Source organism: Podarcis erhardii, assembly GCF_964252035.2.
Source record: "Podarcis erhardii genome assembly, chromosome: 5".
Classification (NCBI taxonomy): domain Eukaryota; kingdom Metazoa; phylum Chordata; class Lepidosauria; order Squamata; family Lacertidae; genus Podarcis; species Podarcis erhardii.
The window spans coordinates 9919562-9935050 of record NC_138509.1 but is presented as its reverse complement, the minus strand read 5'-3'; the positions used below and the strand labels follow the sequence as shown (position 1 = coordinate 9935050).

The window sequence follows — 15489 nt, the reverse complement described above, 5'->3', positions numbered from 1 at the left end:
TACAGACACACACATACAGACAGTCTAAACTTGCCAAGCGCTTAGACAAGCTTTGAAGACAGATGCTTCTTAGGAACTACAAACCTTGGGCAGAATGCCACCTTCATGCATCTATTTAGCTGTGCCACACTTTCTTCCAAGGAAAAGCTTTTATGCTCAGAACATCTTAAACCTCTTTCCAGTATGGATGTAGGCGAGTATTACTTACTAACCAAATACCCCTATGTGATTCAACGCAGCTACATAGCAGTAGCCATGTAGAGCCAGTGTGGTGTAGTGGTTAAGAGCCGTGGATTCGTAATCTGGGGAACCGGGTTTGCGTCTCCGCTCCTCCACCTGCAGCTGCTGGGTGACCTTGGGCCAGTCCCACTTCTCTGAAGTCTCTCAGCCCCACTCACCTCACAGAGTGTTTGTTGTGGGGGAGGAAGGGAAAGGAGAATGTTAGCCGCTTTGAGACTCCTTAAAGGGAGTGAAAGGCGGGATATCAAATCCAAACTCCTCTTCTTCTTCTTCTTCTTCTTCTTCTTCTTCTTCTTCTTCTTCAGTGAAATTGTATTTCACCTGGCCATTCTAGAGTCAGGGTGGCATAATGGTTAGAGTGTTGGACTAGGACCTGGGAGACCAGGGTTCAAATCCCCCCTCAGCCATGAAACTCACCGGGTGACCTTGGGCCAGTCACCATCTCTTAGCCTAACCTACCTCACAGGATTGCTGTAGGGATAAAATGGGGAGGAGAACCACCTTGAGCTCCTTGGAAGAAGAGGTGGTATATAAATAATAAATGATAATGATATAAATAAATAATAATGATAATGATTCCATAGCAATGATATAAAGCCTGATCTGCAATCTAGCAAGCCAGATTTTAATAGAATAATAGCATCACTTATTTTGAGCATATAACAGAAAACTGGCCTATAAAAGCAATATTCAAAGCAACTTACAAAAGATAAAACAAAAAATCTAAAAAAAAGTAAACCAAAAGACCATTTTTTCCTCTGGGAATTATAATAATGCTATTATTCCTCTGCTGTACCTGATGCAATATGCTAGCAAGTTACATGGTGCCTTCAGAACCGTGTAGTTAAAAAAAATAAAATGCTTTGAAATCTGAGAAAATCTTAGCAATCTTAGTTCTATGCATGTTTTGTGGGGGAAGGACTGTAATTTATCCATATGAGTATTACAAAATAAGTGAGGGGTAACTATTAAGGGATATACTTTTGCCAAATTATTAAGTAACACAACCTCATCTCTAATCACCCCAAGACAATCCCCCCCTCTATGTATTAAAATGCCTTTTAATTTCATTTCCAGCCCTGATTGCACTCATTCTTGTACCATCATATTTCTGACCTGTACTGTACTAAGACTGCCAATATTCCTTAGAGCCAGTTTGCACATTACACAGGAGTGGGGAGAAGAGACGTCTCATTGGTTCACCCTTTGCCTTGCTCCACCTTTGCTGGGACTGATGAGGACAGCTGGACCAGTCACACCTGCACTGAAAGCATCTTTGAAATTTAGAGATTACATTTCACTCCAAGGTCAGAGAAAGAGCTGCCCAAGAACCCTGAAACTCTCATGTTATAGCCTATGTTATGCAGAGAATTCACAGAAAATAGGTGGCACCCCTTTTATGTACTAAACCAACAGCAACCAGTTTGGTCAAATGAACATTAACTGATACCTTGACCAAGGAAAAAGTTGCCATTTCCCCTAAGTTTATACTACATGTGTGAGTGGATATGGAGGAAAAATGTAAAAATATGCATTTCTTTGCAGATCTTTCATGTAACATTAAAACATAGTTTAATAAACTATAGGAAATAAACCATGGGTGGAATTCAACATCCAGCTCTACTGAATATCAGCTTGCCAGATGAAACAAATCTTCCACTTCTGCCAATTGGCAGATTAATATTCTACAGTCTTTTAAATGAGGCTGTGGGAAGAAGGGGGGAGGGGTCATTGCTTTGTTTTAATTATTTACTTGTGTTTTTATGTTGCATTTTATTCTGAGAACCACCCTGAGATCTTTCGATGAAGGGTGGTATGTAAATTTAAATAAGAACAGCAATTATTACAGTCAGCACGGGGGGGGGGGGGGAGCTTCTGCATATGGGTTTTTTTGGACTAGGACTTGCCAATCATAAGGTCGGCGGTTCAAATCCCCGCGACGGGGTGAGCTCCTGTTGCTCGGTCCCTGCTCCTGCCAACCTAGCAGTTTGAAAGCATGTCAAAGTGCAAGTAGATAAATAGGTACCGCTCCGGCGGGAAGGTAAACGGCGTTTCCGTGCGCTGCTCTGGTTCGCCAGAAGCGGCTTAGTCATGCTAGCCACATGACCCGGAAGCTGTACGCTGGCTCCCTTGGCCAGTAAAGCGAGATGAGCGCCGCAACCCCAGAGTCGGCCACGACTGGACCTAATGGTCAGGGGTCCCTTTACCTTTACCACATGCTTAACATTATGTGTACACCAGGTCAGTTCCATGTGACAGCTTTTTACGTGTGCCTTCATTTGTAAACTACCGTAAATTTCGCTCTATAACACGCAGATTTTTTCTCCTAAAAAGTAAGGGGAAATGTCTGTGCGTGTTATTGAGCGAATGTGTGGTCCCTGGAGCTGACTCGCCGGAGCGCAGGGGCAAAAATAGGCAAAAATCAGATCGGGCGGGCGGGCGGAGGGAAGGCGGAAGCTGCTGCTTTCCTGCATTCTGCCTCAGGGTCTTACTGCCCACCCGCTTCTGTTGCTGCGTTTGCTCAAACTCAACAAAGAGCAGGGAATCCCCTGCCCTCCTGGCAAGCAGAGGGTTAAGGAAAGGATCGAGTCCTTCCTTCTAATTCTTTCCTAGTCACACTGCGTGCAGGCTCCAGCCCACCTCCTCCTCCTCTCCGTGCTCTAGGGACTCGCAGGCAGCCGATAAACATGCAGGTGGGGGAGAGAGAGAGAGGGCTGGCTTGGGGGGGGGACTTTTGCCTTCCTTTCCTCCCCCCCCCCGTTAAACTCCTCCCCTGCATTCTTAGCCAGCTGCTTCTCCGCACACCCCTCTTGTGCTTCTTGTCCCTTCTGTGTTTTTCCTTCCCTCCCCATTTAAAACGTGGTGACAAAGCACGGATCCACATGGATCCTCAGGATTTTTGCATTGGGTCACCCCAAATTCACCATCAGATCACATTACATGTCCATGGCTACAGTCTGTACCAAAAAAATCACGCACCCACTGTTGCCTGGGGCTGCAATGGTGCAAAAACGTGGTTACAAAGCATGGATCCACAGGATCTTTGCCCTGGGTCACCCCAAATTCACCATCAGATAACATAGCATGTCCATGGCTACAGCCTGCACCAAAAAAATCACGCACCCACTGTTGCCTGGAGCTGCAATGGTGCAAAAACGTGGTTACAAAGCATGGATCCACAGGGATTCTCAGGATCTTTGCATTGGGTCACCCCAAATTCACCATCAGATCACATAGCATGTCCATGGCTACAGCCTGCACCAAAAAAATCACACACCCACTGTTGCCTGGGGCTGCAATGGTGCAAAAACGTGGTTACAAAGCATGGATCCACAGGAATTCTCAGGATTTTTGCATTGGGTCACCCCAAATTCACCATCAGATCACATGTCTGTGGCCACAGCATGAAGCCCAAAAATGATACATCCACTGTTTCATTCAGAATGTTTTTTCCCTTGTTTTCCTCCTCTAAAAACGATGTGCGTGTTATGGTCAGGTGCGTGTTATAGAGAGAAAAATTCGGTATTCTTCACCTCTTATTTACAGAATTTGTGGATTATCAATGCTTCATAACACAATTTTTGATAAGATTACTCTTAACAATATCCTTCACAAAACTAAAGCTGGGGAAGAGAAATACTGCTATTTTTATTTTAAGCTACAAAAGCCGATTTATTTTTGTGTTGATAAGTAAGCATAACTACCGAGAAATGTAGCACAGGTAAAAAATACTAGGCAGTTATGAGATATTTTGCATTTAACACTTTAGCCTTATGAAGATCTTTGGGGAAAGATTCATGCCATACATACAGATAAAAACATTAGTTAAGAACAGCTAATTTAAGGTACTGTCTAGAAATGAGTGCATTTTCAATTTAAATATTGATGGGAGCTATAATATTCTATTCACCACAAACAAACACATTCAAATCATGTGGGCAGAAGCAGCTCCCAGCATGCTGGATGTGCTCCCTCTACTGGCCCCCTGAAATAATTTTAGCTACATCCTGAACCTAAAAAATATTCAGATAGAAGCTGCTTTGATTTCAACAGGATCTACTGCCAAATTAAGTGTGCTCTGAATTGCCTTAGTAGCAAACGAAAACAAAAATCCAGTTCCCAGAAAAATTGAGAGGGAGAAAAAAGCACAATGTAGCTTTGGGGTGGGGGAAGGATTCAAGTCTAATTTAAAACATCTTCAAAAATACAGCATTAGTCCTAGTCAACAGTTCAAGACAATGAAAGATCCTGGTCTCTAGAAAGGAAACCCGCCCCCCCCCCCCATAACCAAGGTATATATACAAGACTACGATATGCCATATTGAGGCCATATTGTGACATTATGTTCTAAATTCAGGTCACGTATTCCTCAAACTATACCAGAAATATTTAACTTAACTCACCATTGTCATCTTCCTGTCTTTAAAACCAATATTCATTTCCTTACATTTCTCTGTGGCACGCTCCAATTTGTTTTTAAGATCAATGGCTTGTCTTAGATGTTCATCATTTATTCCAGCCCTTGTGAACAACTATAAAATAAACACCGCAACATTAGCTGACTTGGCACTCACATACATGCCAAGATTTCATGCACATTTGGCATGCCACGGGAATTTGTAATACAGATAACTCGCAACTTATGCACATTTAATTTGTATGCCATTCAGCTTCACACACCGGTGGTTAATAAAAAGTAAAGGTAGCCGCCGCCACCACCAAACTCATATTAAGGAAATACATTTATTAGATGAGATGGTAAATAATGTGGGGGGGGGTAGGATCTGGTTGTTTATAATGTTGTGAGCTTAGATGAAAATATTGGCGGGATGCTCATCCAATGTGCAGATGACTCCTAACTGGGAGGGGTAGCTAATGCTGCAGAAGACAGAACTGGGATTCAAGATGACCTTAACTGATTGGTGAACTAGGCCCAAACTCACAAAATGAATTTCAGTAGGGACAAATGTAAGGTTCTGCACTTAGGCAGGAAGAACCAGCTGCAGAAATATAGGATGGGGGACACCTGGCTTGCCAGTAGTACATGTGAAAAGGATCTAGGGGTCTTAATAGACCACAAGTTGAATGTAAGTCAACAGTGTGATGCAGCAGGGGGAAAGCTAATGTTATTCTAGGCTGCGTCAACAGAAGTCTAGTGTCCAGGTCAAGGGACGTAATAGTACCACTCTATTCTGTTTTGGTCAAACCACACCTGGAGTCCTGTGTCCAGTGCTGGGCACCACAATTTAAGAAGGATATTGACAAGTTTGAACATGTGTAGAAGAGAGTGATCAAGATGATAAAGGGTCTGAAAACTAAGTCTTATGAGGAACGGCTGAGGACGCCGCTGCAGTAGAGACTGAGATGTGATATAACAGCCACCTTCAAATACAGTGGTGCCCCGCAAGACGAATGCCTCGCAAGACGAAAAACCCGCTAGACGAAAGGGTTTTCCGTTTTTCGTGGCGCTTCGCAAGACGAATTTCCCTATGGGCTTGCTTCGCAAGACGAATTTCCCTATGGGCTTGCTTCGCAAGACGAAAACGTCTTGCGAGTCTTGCAAGTTTTTCCCCTTTTTTCTAAGCCGCTAAGCCGCTAATAGCGCTAATCCGCTAAGCCGCTAATAGGGATGCTTCGCAAGACGAAAAAACCGCTAGACGAAGAGACTCGCGGAACGGATTATTTTCGTCTTGCGAGGCACCACTGTATCTAAAGTGCTGCAGATGAAAAAACAAACCAATGTCTTCAAGTTACAAGAAATGAGATTCCAGTTAAACATCAGGAAGTACTTTATGACAGTAAGAGCTGTTCACCAGCGGAACAGACTCCCACAAGAGGTTGTGTATTCTCCTTCATTGGAGGTTTTTTATGCAGAAGTTAGATGGCCATATGTCATCTATGATCTAGTTGGGATTCTTGTATTGCAGGGGGTTGGACTAAATGACCCCTGAGGTCCCTTCCAACTCTGCAGTTCTGATTCTATGTAATGCCAGTCCTCCAACTGCGATTTCCAAAGCAGAAGTATTCTGATATCAAGAATTTCTAGAAAGGAAAGGCTTACCTAAGATTAACTATATTAGAAGCATCCTGGAAATCACCCAAACCCTATTCTCTTCAATCAAAATATAGCAGAGTAGGGGCCAAGTAACTCTTTCTTACCACCAGTGCTTACTTTTCCCAATCCAAAAGAATAATGACTGGCTAGATTTTCCTGTTGCATCTGATTAAGATCCTAGTACCAAGGATTACAATAAATGTCCATTTTCTGCCTTAACTAGCGTTACTGTACTTGTCAGTGAAACTATAACGCTGAGTGCACCATTAAGAAAGCACACACACAGAATCTTCTCTCCACTAGGTTAACTTTTTGAATAGAAATTTATGAAAGCTTTTTAAAGCATGAGATTATGAAAGTTTTGGTTGAAATCAGAGGAGCTGGAAATAAAGGAATGTGTGACACCTCCCTCAAATACCGAACACAGCTCAGAAATAAAACATCAGTATAAGTTTGAAAGGCTCCAAGTTCACAAAAAACAATGCTAAATGTGCTTTCAATTCAAGAATGCTGAAGTTAGTGTAGAGCCCAGGGGAACTAAAACACCACGTGAGCGTATTCGCATTTTGACACACAGAGAATAAACAAAATACAGAATTTATTTTTATTTTCAATGGAAGAGTTTTTCTTCACCTGAATCCAAGACTGTACAGAAGGCATGAATTTGTTTCTGATGAGCTTATAAGCGTCTGTAGCGTTATTTATTATAGCTGTATTGTCTTCATTCTCCTGCAATTTCACATCTAGCAGGGGGGAAACAGACAATGAGAAAATGCATATCAGATTCACAGAATGTTTTGGTACAGTATTAATTTATTTACTTATTTATTACATTTATATCTCACCTATCCTCTAACCTCAAGGTGATATACATGGTTCTCTTCTCTTAGCAGCCTCCAACTTAGTAGGTTCGCCTAAAAGCAAGATGATATTTCTCCATACAATCTCTCCTCCCACCAATCTGGTTTTATAATTCAGTGGCTGCCACCACAAGTGTTTGGTGAGTAACTAGACACTTAAATAACTATTAGTAATACTAATACATCACCTTCCACACATTTCTCAAGGCAATGTACAAAGTATAGTAAACAACAAAGAAAACAGCAGCAGATATTTTTTTAAAAAAACAATATGAAGTAGACACCCATGGCAGAGCCCTATTCTGCTATGACTAGACACTTGAAATAAGGAAGATACTGAAAAACAGTAGAAAAAAGGCCGGAGGATCTCTCGATAGGTCTTAATTTGAAATCTGTGACTTCCAACCTTTTTTTCAAGCCCTACTTGCAAAAATCAACAGTCAGAGGAAAGCAGGCCAGGACAAATATATTTTCCACCCAGGAACGGCAACATACAGTGGTACCTCTGGATACGAATGGGATCCGTTCCGGAGCCCCGTTTGCATCCTGAAGTAAATGTAACACGCTACTGTGCATCTGCGCATGTCGCATTTCCACGCATGATGTCATTTTGAGCGTCTGCGCATGTGCGAGCGGCGAAACCCAGAAGTAACGCGCTCCGTTACTTCCGGGTCACCATGGAGCACAAACCAAAAATACTTAACTTGAAGCTACTTCAACCCGAGGTATGACTGTACTTATAACAGATTCTAAATACTTGTTTATTAGCTGACCAGTGAAGATGATCATTTAACCTGTAATTAAAAGGAGTGTGTTGTAATTAATGATTACATTCCACAGAATCCCAATACCTGTGGCTATTTCAAGATTGAGACTGTATTTATGAGATCCAAGACCATGGCTCCGAACAAAGGTGGCATAGTCATCTTCTCCACTGGCGGCAGCAGAAGTCAATTCAGAATTTAAAGAGTCTTCCATGCCTCCATTCTCTTCTATTTCGCTATTCAAGTCTTTTTTGTTGCCAGCTTTCGGAACCAGAGAGATGGAAGGAAGGTCCTTGCTGCAGCAAGGCTGCTCATTATCGTCAAGGAAATGTGCCTGTTGAGCTGCTCTCTCCACAGAAGAGCAGGAAACAGTTTTGTCCAGTTCAGCCGTCCTCCAATTGACGGTTTCAGTGTCATTTGCCATGAAGTCAAAGGGATCTGGCATCAGAAGCTGAAAACAATTCTCCATCTCGGTCAGCACAGCTTCGATTTCTTGTGACATATCTGTCAAGTGGTGGTAGTTTTAAAATACTGCCATAAAAATACAGAAATATCACATACACTAAAATAAGTTTGTTCCCACAGAAGTTATTTTGGGACAGAGTTTAGCCTACTTTTTGCCTATGAAACTCTTTCATAATGATAGCACTATATAAATGTTTTCATATGTATTTTTTTTTATCTTGTATTTTTATTATGTGAACCACCCTGATATCTACGGATGAGGGGCAATATACCAATTTAATACATAATAATAATATAAACAAATAACTACTTTCCTTATTAAAATTACTAGTACAGTCGAACCTCGAATGTCGAACGCCTTGCGAGACGAACATTTTGGCTCCCGAACATCACAAACCTGGAAGTGATTGTTCCAGGTTCTGCTTCCTGCAGCCAATCGGAAGCCGCACCTTGGTTCCCGAACATTTTAGAAGTCGAATAGACTTCCGGAATGGATTGCGTTCGACTTCCAAGGTACGACTGTATTGACATCTTCAAATGAAATTAGGACTAATGAACCACCCATTAAGGCACTAAACCCCACTCACCTGCCATTTCCCTCTCAGCTTTTTTGGCTTTTTCCTTGTAAATATTATCCAACCTTTTTTGTTTCTCTTCATCCCTCTTCCTTTCTGCTAGAGTTCTGGCATTTGTATCTTGAAAATCTACCTACAGAATTGTAGAATATATTTTATTATTTTTTCTGCTGCTGAAAACGTATCGTGCATGTCAAGACAAATTTTCTTTGGTAGTCAACATCTGAAAGGAACAGACTGCACAAAATAATACTTTCAGATATTTCTAAAGAATCTGTTTTTGAGCTAACAATAAAAGCTTCTTCTCAGAAGCTTAGGGCAAATCTCACAGCAAGTCCTTACTAGAAGTAGCACAAGGTGATACTAATACAGATTGTGTTCTATGTGCATGGGAAGGCACACAGAATTTCTTAAGCCGTTCCGGTTTAAGAATACTTACCTTTTTTTGTTTCAAATACTTGAACGATGCAAACTTTACCAGTAGAAACACACATCTGATGCAGGAAATCCATTTTTCAGTGTCGTCTTTGTTAAATAATAAGTATTTTAGTATTACCAATCAGTCTATGCGCAACAGCACTTTAAAGTAATATAATACGGGTCTTTTGTCTACTTATTTATAAAGAACCATATTTTTTTTGTTCACATTTAATATATTCACGTCTGCTAGCAATGAACTAAACATTTCCAACACTTTATTCGTATAAAGCCACTAAGCATTCAATCACGAAAGTGAGTATTTAAGTACCTTCTTATTCTGTTTTAGGAAATGGAATCCTAGTGAAAGTTTCTTGTAGGCCTCTCCATATTTCTCATGCCACTCCTGTACAGATTTAATGGCAGCTCTTTTTAGCTTTTGTGCCACTTCAACTGGTGGGGGAAGTGGCTGATCATAGTCTGTTCCCACTGTGAGCTCCAAGAACTCTTGGAAGTTTGAAATGATTAAAGTCCTAAACTGATGGGAACGGGTGAAGAGTTCATCCACAACTTGAAATGCTGACAGCCGTATCTCTGCGTGCTCTTGATTCAGCTGTGTCATCAGCAAGTGATAAACATGAGTAATATGCTCATCCGAGGACCTTTGGAAAAGTAACCAGCATGATTAGCAAGAAAGCAAATACAGTACCGTCAACAGTGAAGTTTTTGGGTTTTTTTAAGTAACATCCAGCACAAGAAGAAAACTAATTCTCCCCAATTGTTACTCCACACTTAACTTACTTCTGAACAAGAATGCACAGGATTGCACCCCCCGCTCCAAATAATAATATAAAGAACAGCGGACATCCACCGTGGAAACATTTGCTTTTAAAAGAAAGATTCCCATATTTGCTTTCTAACAGATTCTTTTTTAAAGAAAGGTTCCCAAATTTGCTTTTTACAGCAGCTGGGATAATCTTTATGCACAAAAACGGAAAGATGAAGAAGTTCCCACCAAAGGAGGATGGATAAGTAAAGAGAAGGACTATGTGGAATCGGCAAATTTAACAGCTAAAATAAGAGAACTCAACGACAATTGCTTTATGAAAGAACGGAAGCCCTTTTTGGACCATTTAAAGAAATATTACAGTATGATGAATTGGGGAGAAGGGTTTGAACTATAAGCAACAGAACTGGATGAGAGATTGTTGCGTTATTGTGACGATAATAAAAGCGGGGAGACAAAGTGCAGTAAAAGGGGGGAATAAAACACACCATGGGAAAATGGCATGGGAAGCGGACAAGAAGAACTTTTTGGAAATTTAATAAAAATATATCCAAAAAGGAAAAAAGAAAAATGAGGACGGAAAGGTTCCCAGATGAAGATGATGGACTTTGCAGAACTGGCCAAGCTGACAGGAAAAATCCCAAACCAGCATGATCAAGTATTCCAAAAAGACTGGAGTAAATTGTAATTAACCATTGTAAGCAATTAACATCGCTAGTAGGGGTTGTCTGAAGGTTTGTAATGAGGAGTTTTCTACCATGCTATATTTATTTAAATTTTGAGTTATTCTGCAATGCGTGCAATTAGAATTGGGAAACGTACAAAAGGCAAGGATTATACAGTAAAGGTTAATTTTCTTTCTATAAAGAAATTTTTTTAATTTGGGGAACTAGTGTAAAATTAACGAATATTAGGGAAAATGTTGGAATGAAACTGTCTGGCTTTCGTAGAAATGATATAAGGAGTTATGTATAAATAAGCATTAAGTTTTAAGTTTCAAGGTGTTTTACGGTAAGATAAGGTTAAATAAAGTAACGCAAATTTTTAGCAGTAATGTTATAGAATTAGGTAAAATTGGATTATGAATAGGTGAGAATGTAAAGTTACAATATATTAAGATAAATTATTAAGATAAAAGCAAAAATGGAAAGGATTTGCTGAAACTGCTAATTGAATTAGAATACAAAAAAGGGAGGTGTGAGGAGGTCAGGGAAACAAGTAAATGAAAGACAAGATATAGAAAGGTTGAAATGCTTTTAATTCTCTGTATTTTGTATTTTTTCTTATCTTCTTTTTCTTTTTTGTAACATTTTCGAAACTTTAATAAATATTATTTAATAATAATAATAATAATAATAATAATAATAATAATAATAATAATAATTTTGAGAGCCATGAGGCGGGAGGGAGATAGGCTCTCAAGAGCCAGGGAAGTAAATGATGTGAATGTATATTATTAAATGGAAATATAAAACAAAAATAAATAAAATAAAAGGGGCGGGGGGGGGATATTCTACATGAAGAGGTTCCTACTTGCACATCTTCTTCAGCTCCTTGAGCTTGGCGGGGTCGAGGCGCGGCTCCCCCGAAGTCGTCAGCTCCTCCACCAGCTGAGGCAGCTGGCCGTCCATTTCCGAAGGGGAAACCCGGCGGGACGCGGGCGACGAGAGGGGCGCCTCGGCTAAGGAGACGAAGCCGCGGCTCTCCGCTGCCCTGCGTCGCCGGCGCCTCGCCCGGAGGCCATTCTCCTCCCAAGGCCGCTTTCGGCGGGGGGAGACGCAGGCCGCGGAAGGAGCCGCAGGAAGGCCTCGGCCTCTCCCAGGCGCCGAGCCCGCCCCCTTCGCTCGCCTGCCCGCTGGGGCGGATTCCGCCAGAGGAAGGCGGGGAGGAGTCCGGAGGGGAAGGGAAGAAGGGAAGGGCTCCCCCCGCCTCCTGTCGGCCGCAAAGCAGCCGGGCTTCTGGGAGCTGCTGGAGGGCCAGCGCCGGGAAGGAGCGCCGGGGGCTCCTTCTTCTTCTTCTTCTTCTTCTTCTTCTTCTTCTTCTTCTTCTTCTTCTTCTGTTCGGGCTGCTCTTGGTGCAGAAATTCCAGTTCCAGGAAGGTGGAAGCGAAGGCTGGTGCCCCACCATCCATAATTTTGTTGCTAAGGCTGATGCCCCACAATCCATAATTCTGTTGCTAAGGCTGATGCCCCCACATCCATAATTCTATTGCTAAGGCTGATGCCCCCCTAATCAATAATTCTGTTGCTAAGGCTGATGCCCCCCTAATCAATAATTCTGTTGCTAAGGCTGATGCCCCTAATCAATAACTCTATTGCTAAGGCTGATGCCCCCCTAATCAATAATTCTGTTGCTAAGGCTGATGTCCCACAATCCATAATTCTGTTGCTAAGGCTGACGCCCCCCTAATCAATAATTCTATTGCTAAGGCTGGTGCCCCACAATCCATAATTCTGTTGCTAAGGCTGATGCCCCCCTAATCAATAATTCTTTTGCTAAGGCTGATGCCCCACAATCCATAATTCTGTTGCTAAGGCAGATGCCCCCCTAATCAATAATTCTGTTGCTAAGGCTGGTTCCCCACAATCAATAATTCTATTGCTAAGGCTGATGCCCCACAATCCATGATTCTGTTGCTAAGGCTGATGCCCCCCTAATCAATAATTCTGTTGCTAAGGCTGATGCCCCCACTAATCAATAATTCTGTTGCTTAGGCTGATGCCCCCCTAATCAATAATTCTGTTGCTAAGGCTGATGCCCCACAATCCATAATACTGTTCCTAAGGCTGATGTCCCCACTAATCAATAATTCTGTTGCTAAGGCTGATGCCCCACAATCCATAATTCTGTTCCTAAGGCTGATGCCCCCACTAATCAATAATTCTCGTGCTAAGCTGATGCCCCGAATCAATAATTCTATTGCTAAGGCTGGTGCCCCACAATCAATAATTCTGTTGCTAAGGCTGATGCCCCCCTAATCAATAATTCTGTTGCTAAGGCTGATGCCCCCCAATCAATAATTCTGTTGCTAAGGCTGATGCCCCTAATCAATAACTCTATTGCTAAGGCTGATGCCCCTAATCAATAATTCTATTGCTAAGGCGGATGCCCCTAATCAATAACTCTATTGCTAAGGCTGATGCCCCCCTAATCAATTATTCTGTTTGCTAAGTCTGATGCCCCCCTAATCAATAATTCTATTGCTAAGGCTGATGCCCCTAATCAATAATTCTATTGCTAAGGCTGATGCCCCTAATCAATAATTCTGTTGCTAAGGCTGATGTCCCCTAATCTATAATTCTGTTGCTAAGGCTGATGCCCCTAATCAATAATTCTATTGCTAAGGCTGATGCCCCTAATCAATAATTCTATTGCTAAGGCTGATGCCCCTAATCAATAATTCTATTGCTAAGGCTGATGACCCTAATCAATAATTCTATTGCTAAGGCTGGTGCCCCACAATCCATAATTCTGTTGCTAAGGCTGATGCCCCCCTAATCAATAATTCTTTTGCTAAGGCTGATGCCCCACAATCCATAATTCTGTTGCTAAGGCAGATGCCCCCTAATCAATAATTCTGTTGCTAAGGCTGGTTCCCCACAATCAATAATTCTATTGCTAAGGCTGATGCCCCACAATCCATGATTCTGTTGCTAAGGCTGATGCCCCCCTAATCAATAATTCTGTTGCTAAGGCTGATGCCCCCACTAATCAATAATTCTGTTGCTTAGGCTGATGCCCCCCTAATCAATAATTCTGTTGCTAAGGCTGATGCCCCACAATCCATAATACTGTTCCTAAGGCTGATGTCCCCACTAATCAATAATTCTGTTGCTAAGGCTGATGCCCCACAATCCATAATTCTGTTCCTAAGGCTGATGCCCCCACTAATCAATAATTCTCGTGCTAAGCTGATGCCCCGAATCAATAATTCTATTGCTAAGGCTGGTGCCCCACAATCAATAATTCTGTTGCTAAGGCTGATGCCCCCCTAATCAATAATTCTGTTGCTAAGGCTGATGCCCCCCAATCAATAATTCTGTTGCTAAGGCTGATGCCCCTAATCAATAACTCTATTGCTAAGGCTGATGCCCCTAATCAATAATTCTATTGCTAAGGCTGATGCCCCTAATCAATAACTCTATTGCTAAGGCTGATGCCCCCCTAATCAATTATTCTGTTTGCTAAGTCTGATGCCCCCCTAATCAATAATTCTATTGCTAAGGCTGATGCCCCTAATCAATAATTCTATTGCTAAGGCTGATGCCCCTAATCAATAATTCTGTTGCTAAGGCTGATGTCCCCTAATCTATAATTCTGTTGCTAAGGCTGATGCCCCTAATCAATAATTCTATTGCTAAGGCTGATGCCCCTAATCAATAATTCTATTGCTAAGGCTGATGTCCCTAATCAATAATTCTCCTGCTAAGGCTGATGCCCCTAATCAATAATTCTGTTGCTAAGGCTGATGCCCCACAATCCATAATTCTATTGCTAAGGCTGATGCCCCCCTAATCAATAATTCTGTTGCTAAGGCTGATGTCCCACAATCCATAATTCTGTTGCAAAGACTGATGCCCCGTCACAGTTTCATCAAAAATATGACTTTCGGAAGTTGACAAAAAAATGGTGCCAAACGGTTGCAAATTCTCCCCTGAAAGGTTTGGCGGTCGAAACAGAAGGCTTCTTATCACATGAAAAGACATCAGCCCTCGACAACTTAACCTGCAGAAAAAGATTTTTTTGCAAAAATCCCTAAGCCCCGGGGTCACCATTTCATCAAAAATCTGACTTTCAATAATTCACTCAAAAATGGTGCCAAACGGTTGCAAATGCTCCCCTGAGAGGTTTTGCAGTCAAAACAGAAGACTTTTTATCACAGGTGAAAAAAAATCAGCCCTCAACAACTTAACCGGAAGAATTTTTTTTTTTGAAAAAATCCCTAAGGCCCAGGGTCACAATTTCATCAAAATTCTGACTTTCGGCAATTCACTCAAAAATGGTGCCAAACGGTTGCAAATGCTCCCCTGAGAGGTTTTGCAGTCGAAACAGAAGGCTTTTTATCACAGGAAAAGAAGCTCTCAACAACTTAACCGGCAGAAAAAGATTTTCTTTTTTTTAAAAAAATTCTTTTTATTGATTTTCACTTAAATAACCAAAAAGAAAAAAGAAAACAAATCAACCGTTACAACAGTTACCTAAAACACAGAAACACAAAAAGAAAAATAAATATATATCTAAACATAACATAGAAATAGCGTCGATTTCCATTACAGATCTTTGTCTTCTCAATTAAATCTTTATATCTTTAAATACTTAAATCATT

General features: G+C 41.4%; 1 protein-coding gene across 2 annotated transcripts in view; it reads right to left on the bottom strand.

The window, feature by feature from the left end:
- Positions 1–11834, bottom strand: part of UVSSA (UV stimulated scaffold protein A) — a 50756-nt gene extending 38922 nt beyond the window's left edge. For both annotated transcript variants that reach the window (XM_081864292.1, XM_081864293.1), the window contains exons 1-6: positions 11697–11834; positions 9708–10038; positions 8972–9092; positions 8007–8423; positions 6929–7038; positions 4644–4772 (exon numbers count right to left, since the gene is read on the bottom strand). In XM_081864292.1, the coding sequence (XP_081720418.1) occupies positions 4644–4772; positions 6929–7038; positions 8007–8423; positions 8972–9092; positions 9708–10038; positions 11697–11794 (1206 nt within the window). In that variant the 5' untranslated portion in view covers positions 11795–11834. The remainder of the gene's footprint in view (positions 1–4643; positions 4773–6928; positions 7039–8006; positions 8424–8971; positions 9093–9707; positions 10039–11696) is intronic.
- Between the last annotated feature and the right edge of the window lie 3655 nt (positions 11835–15489).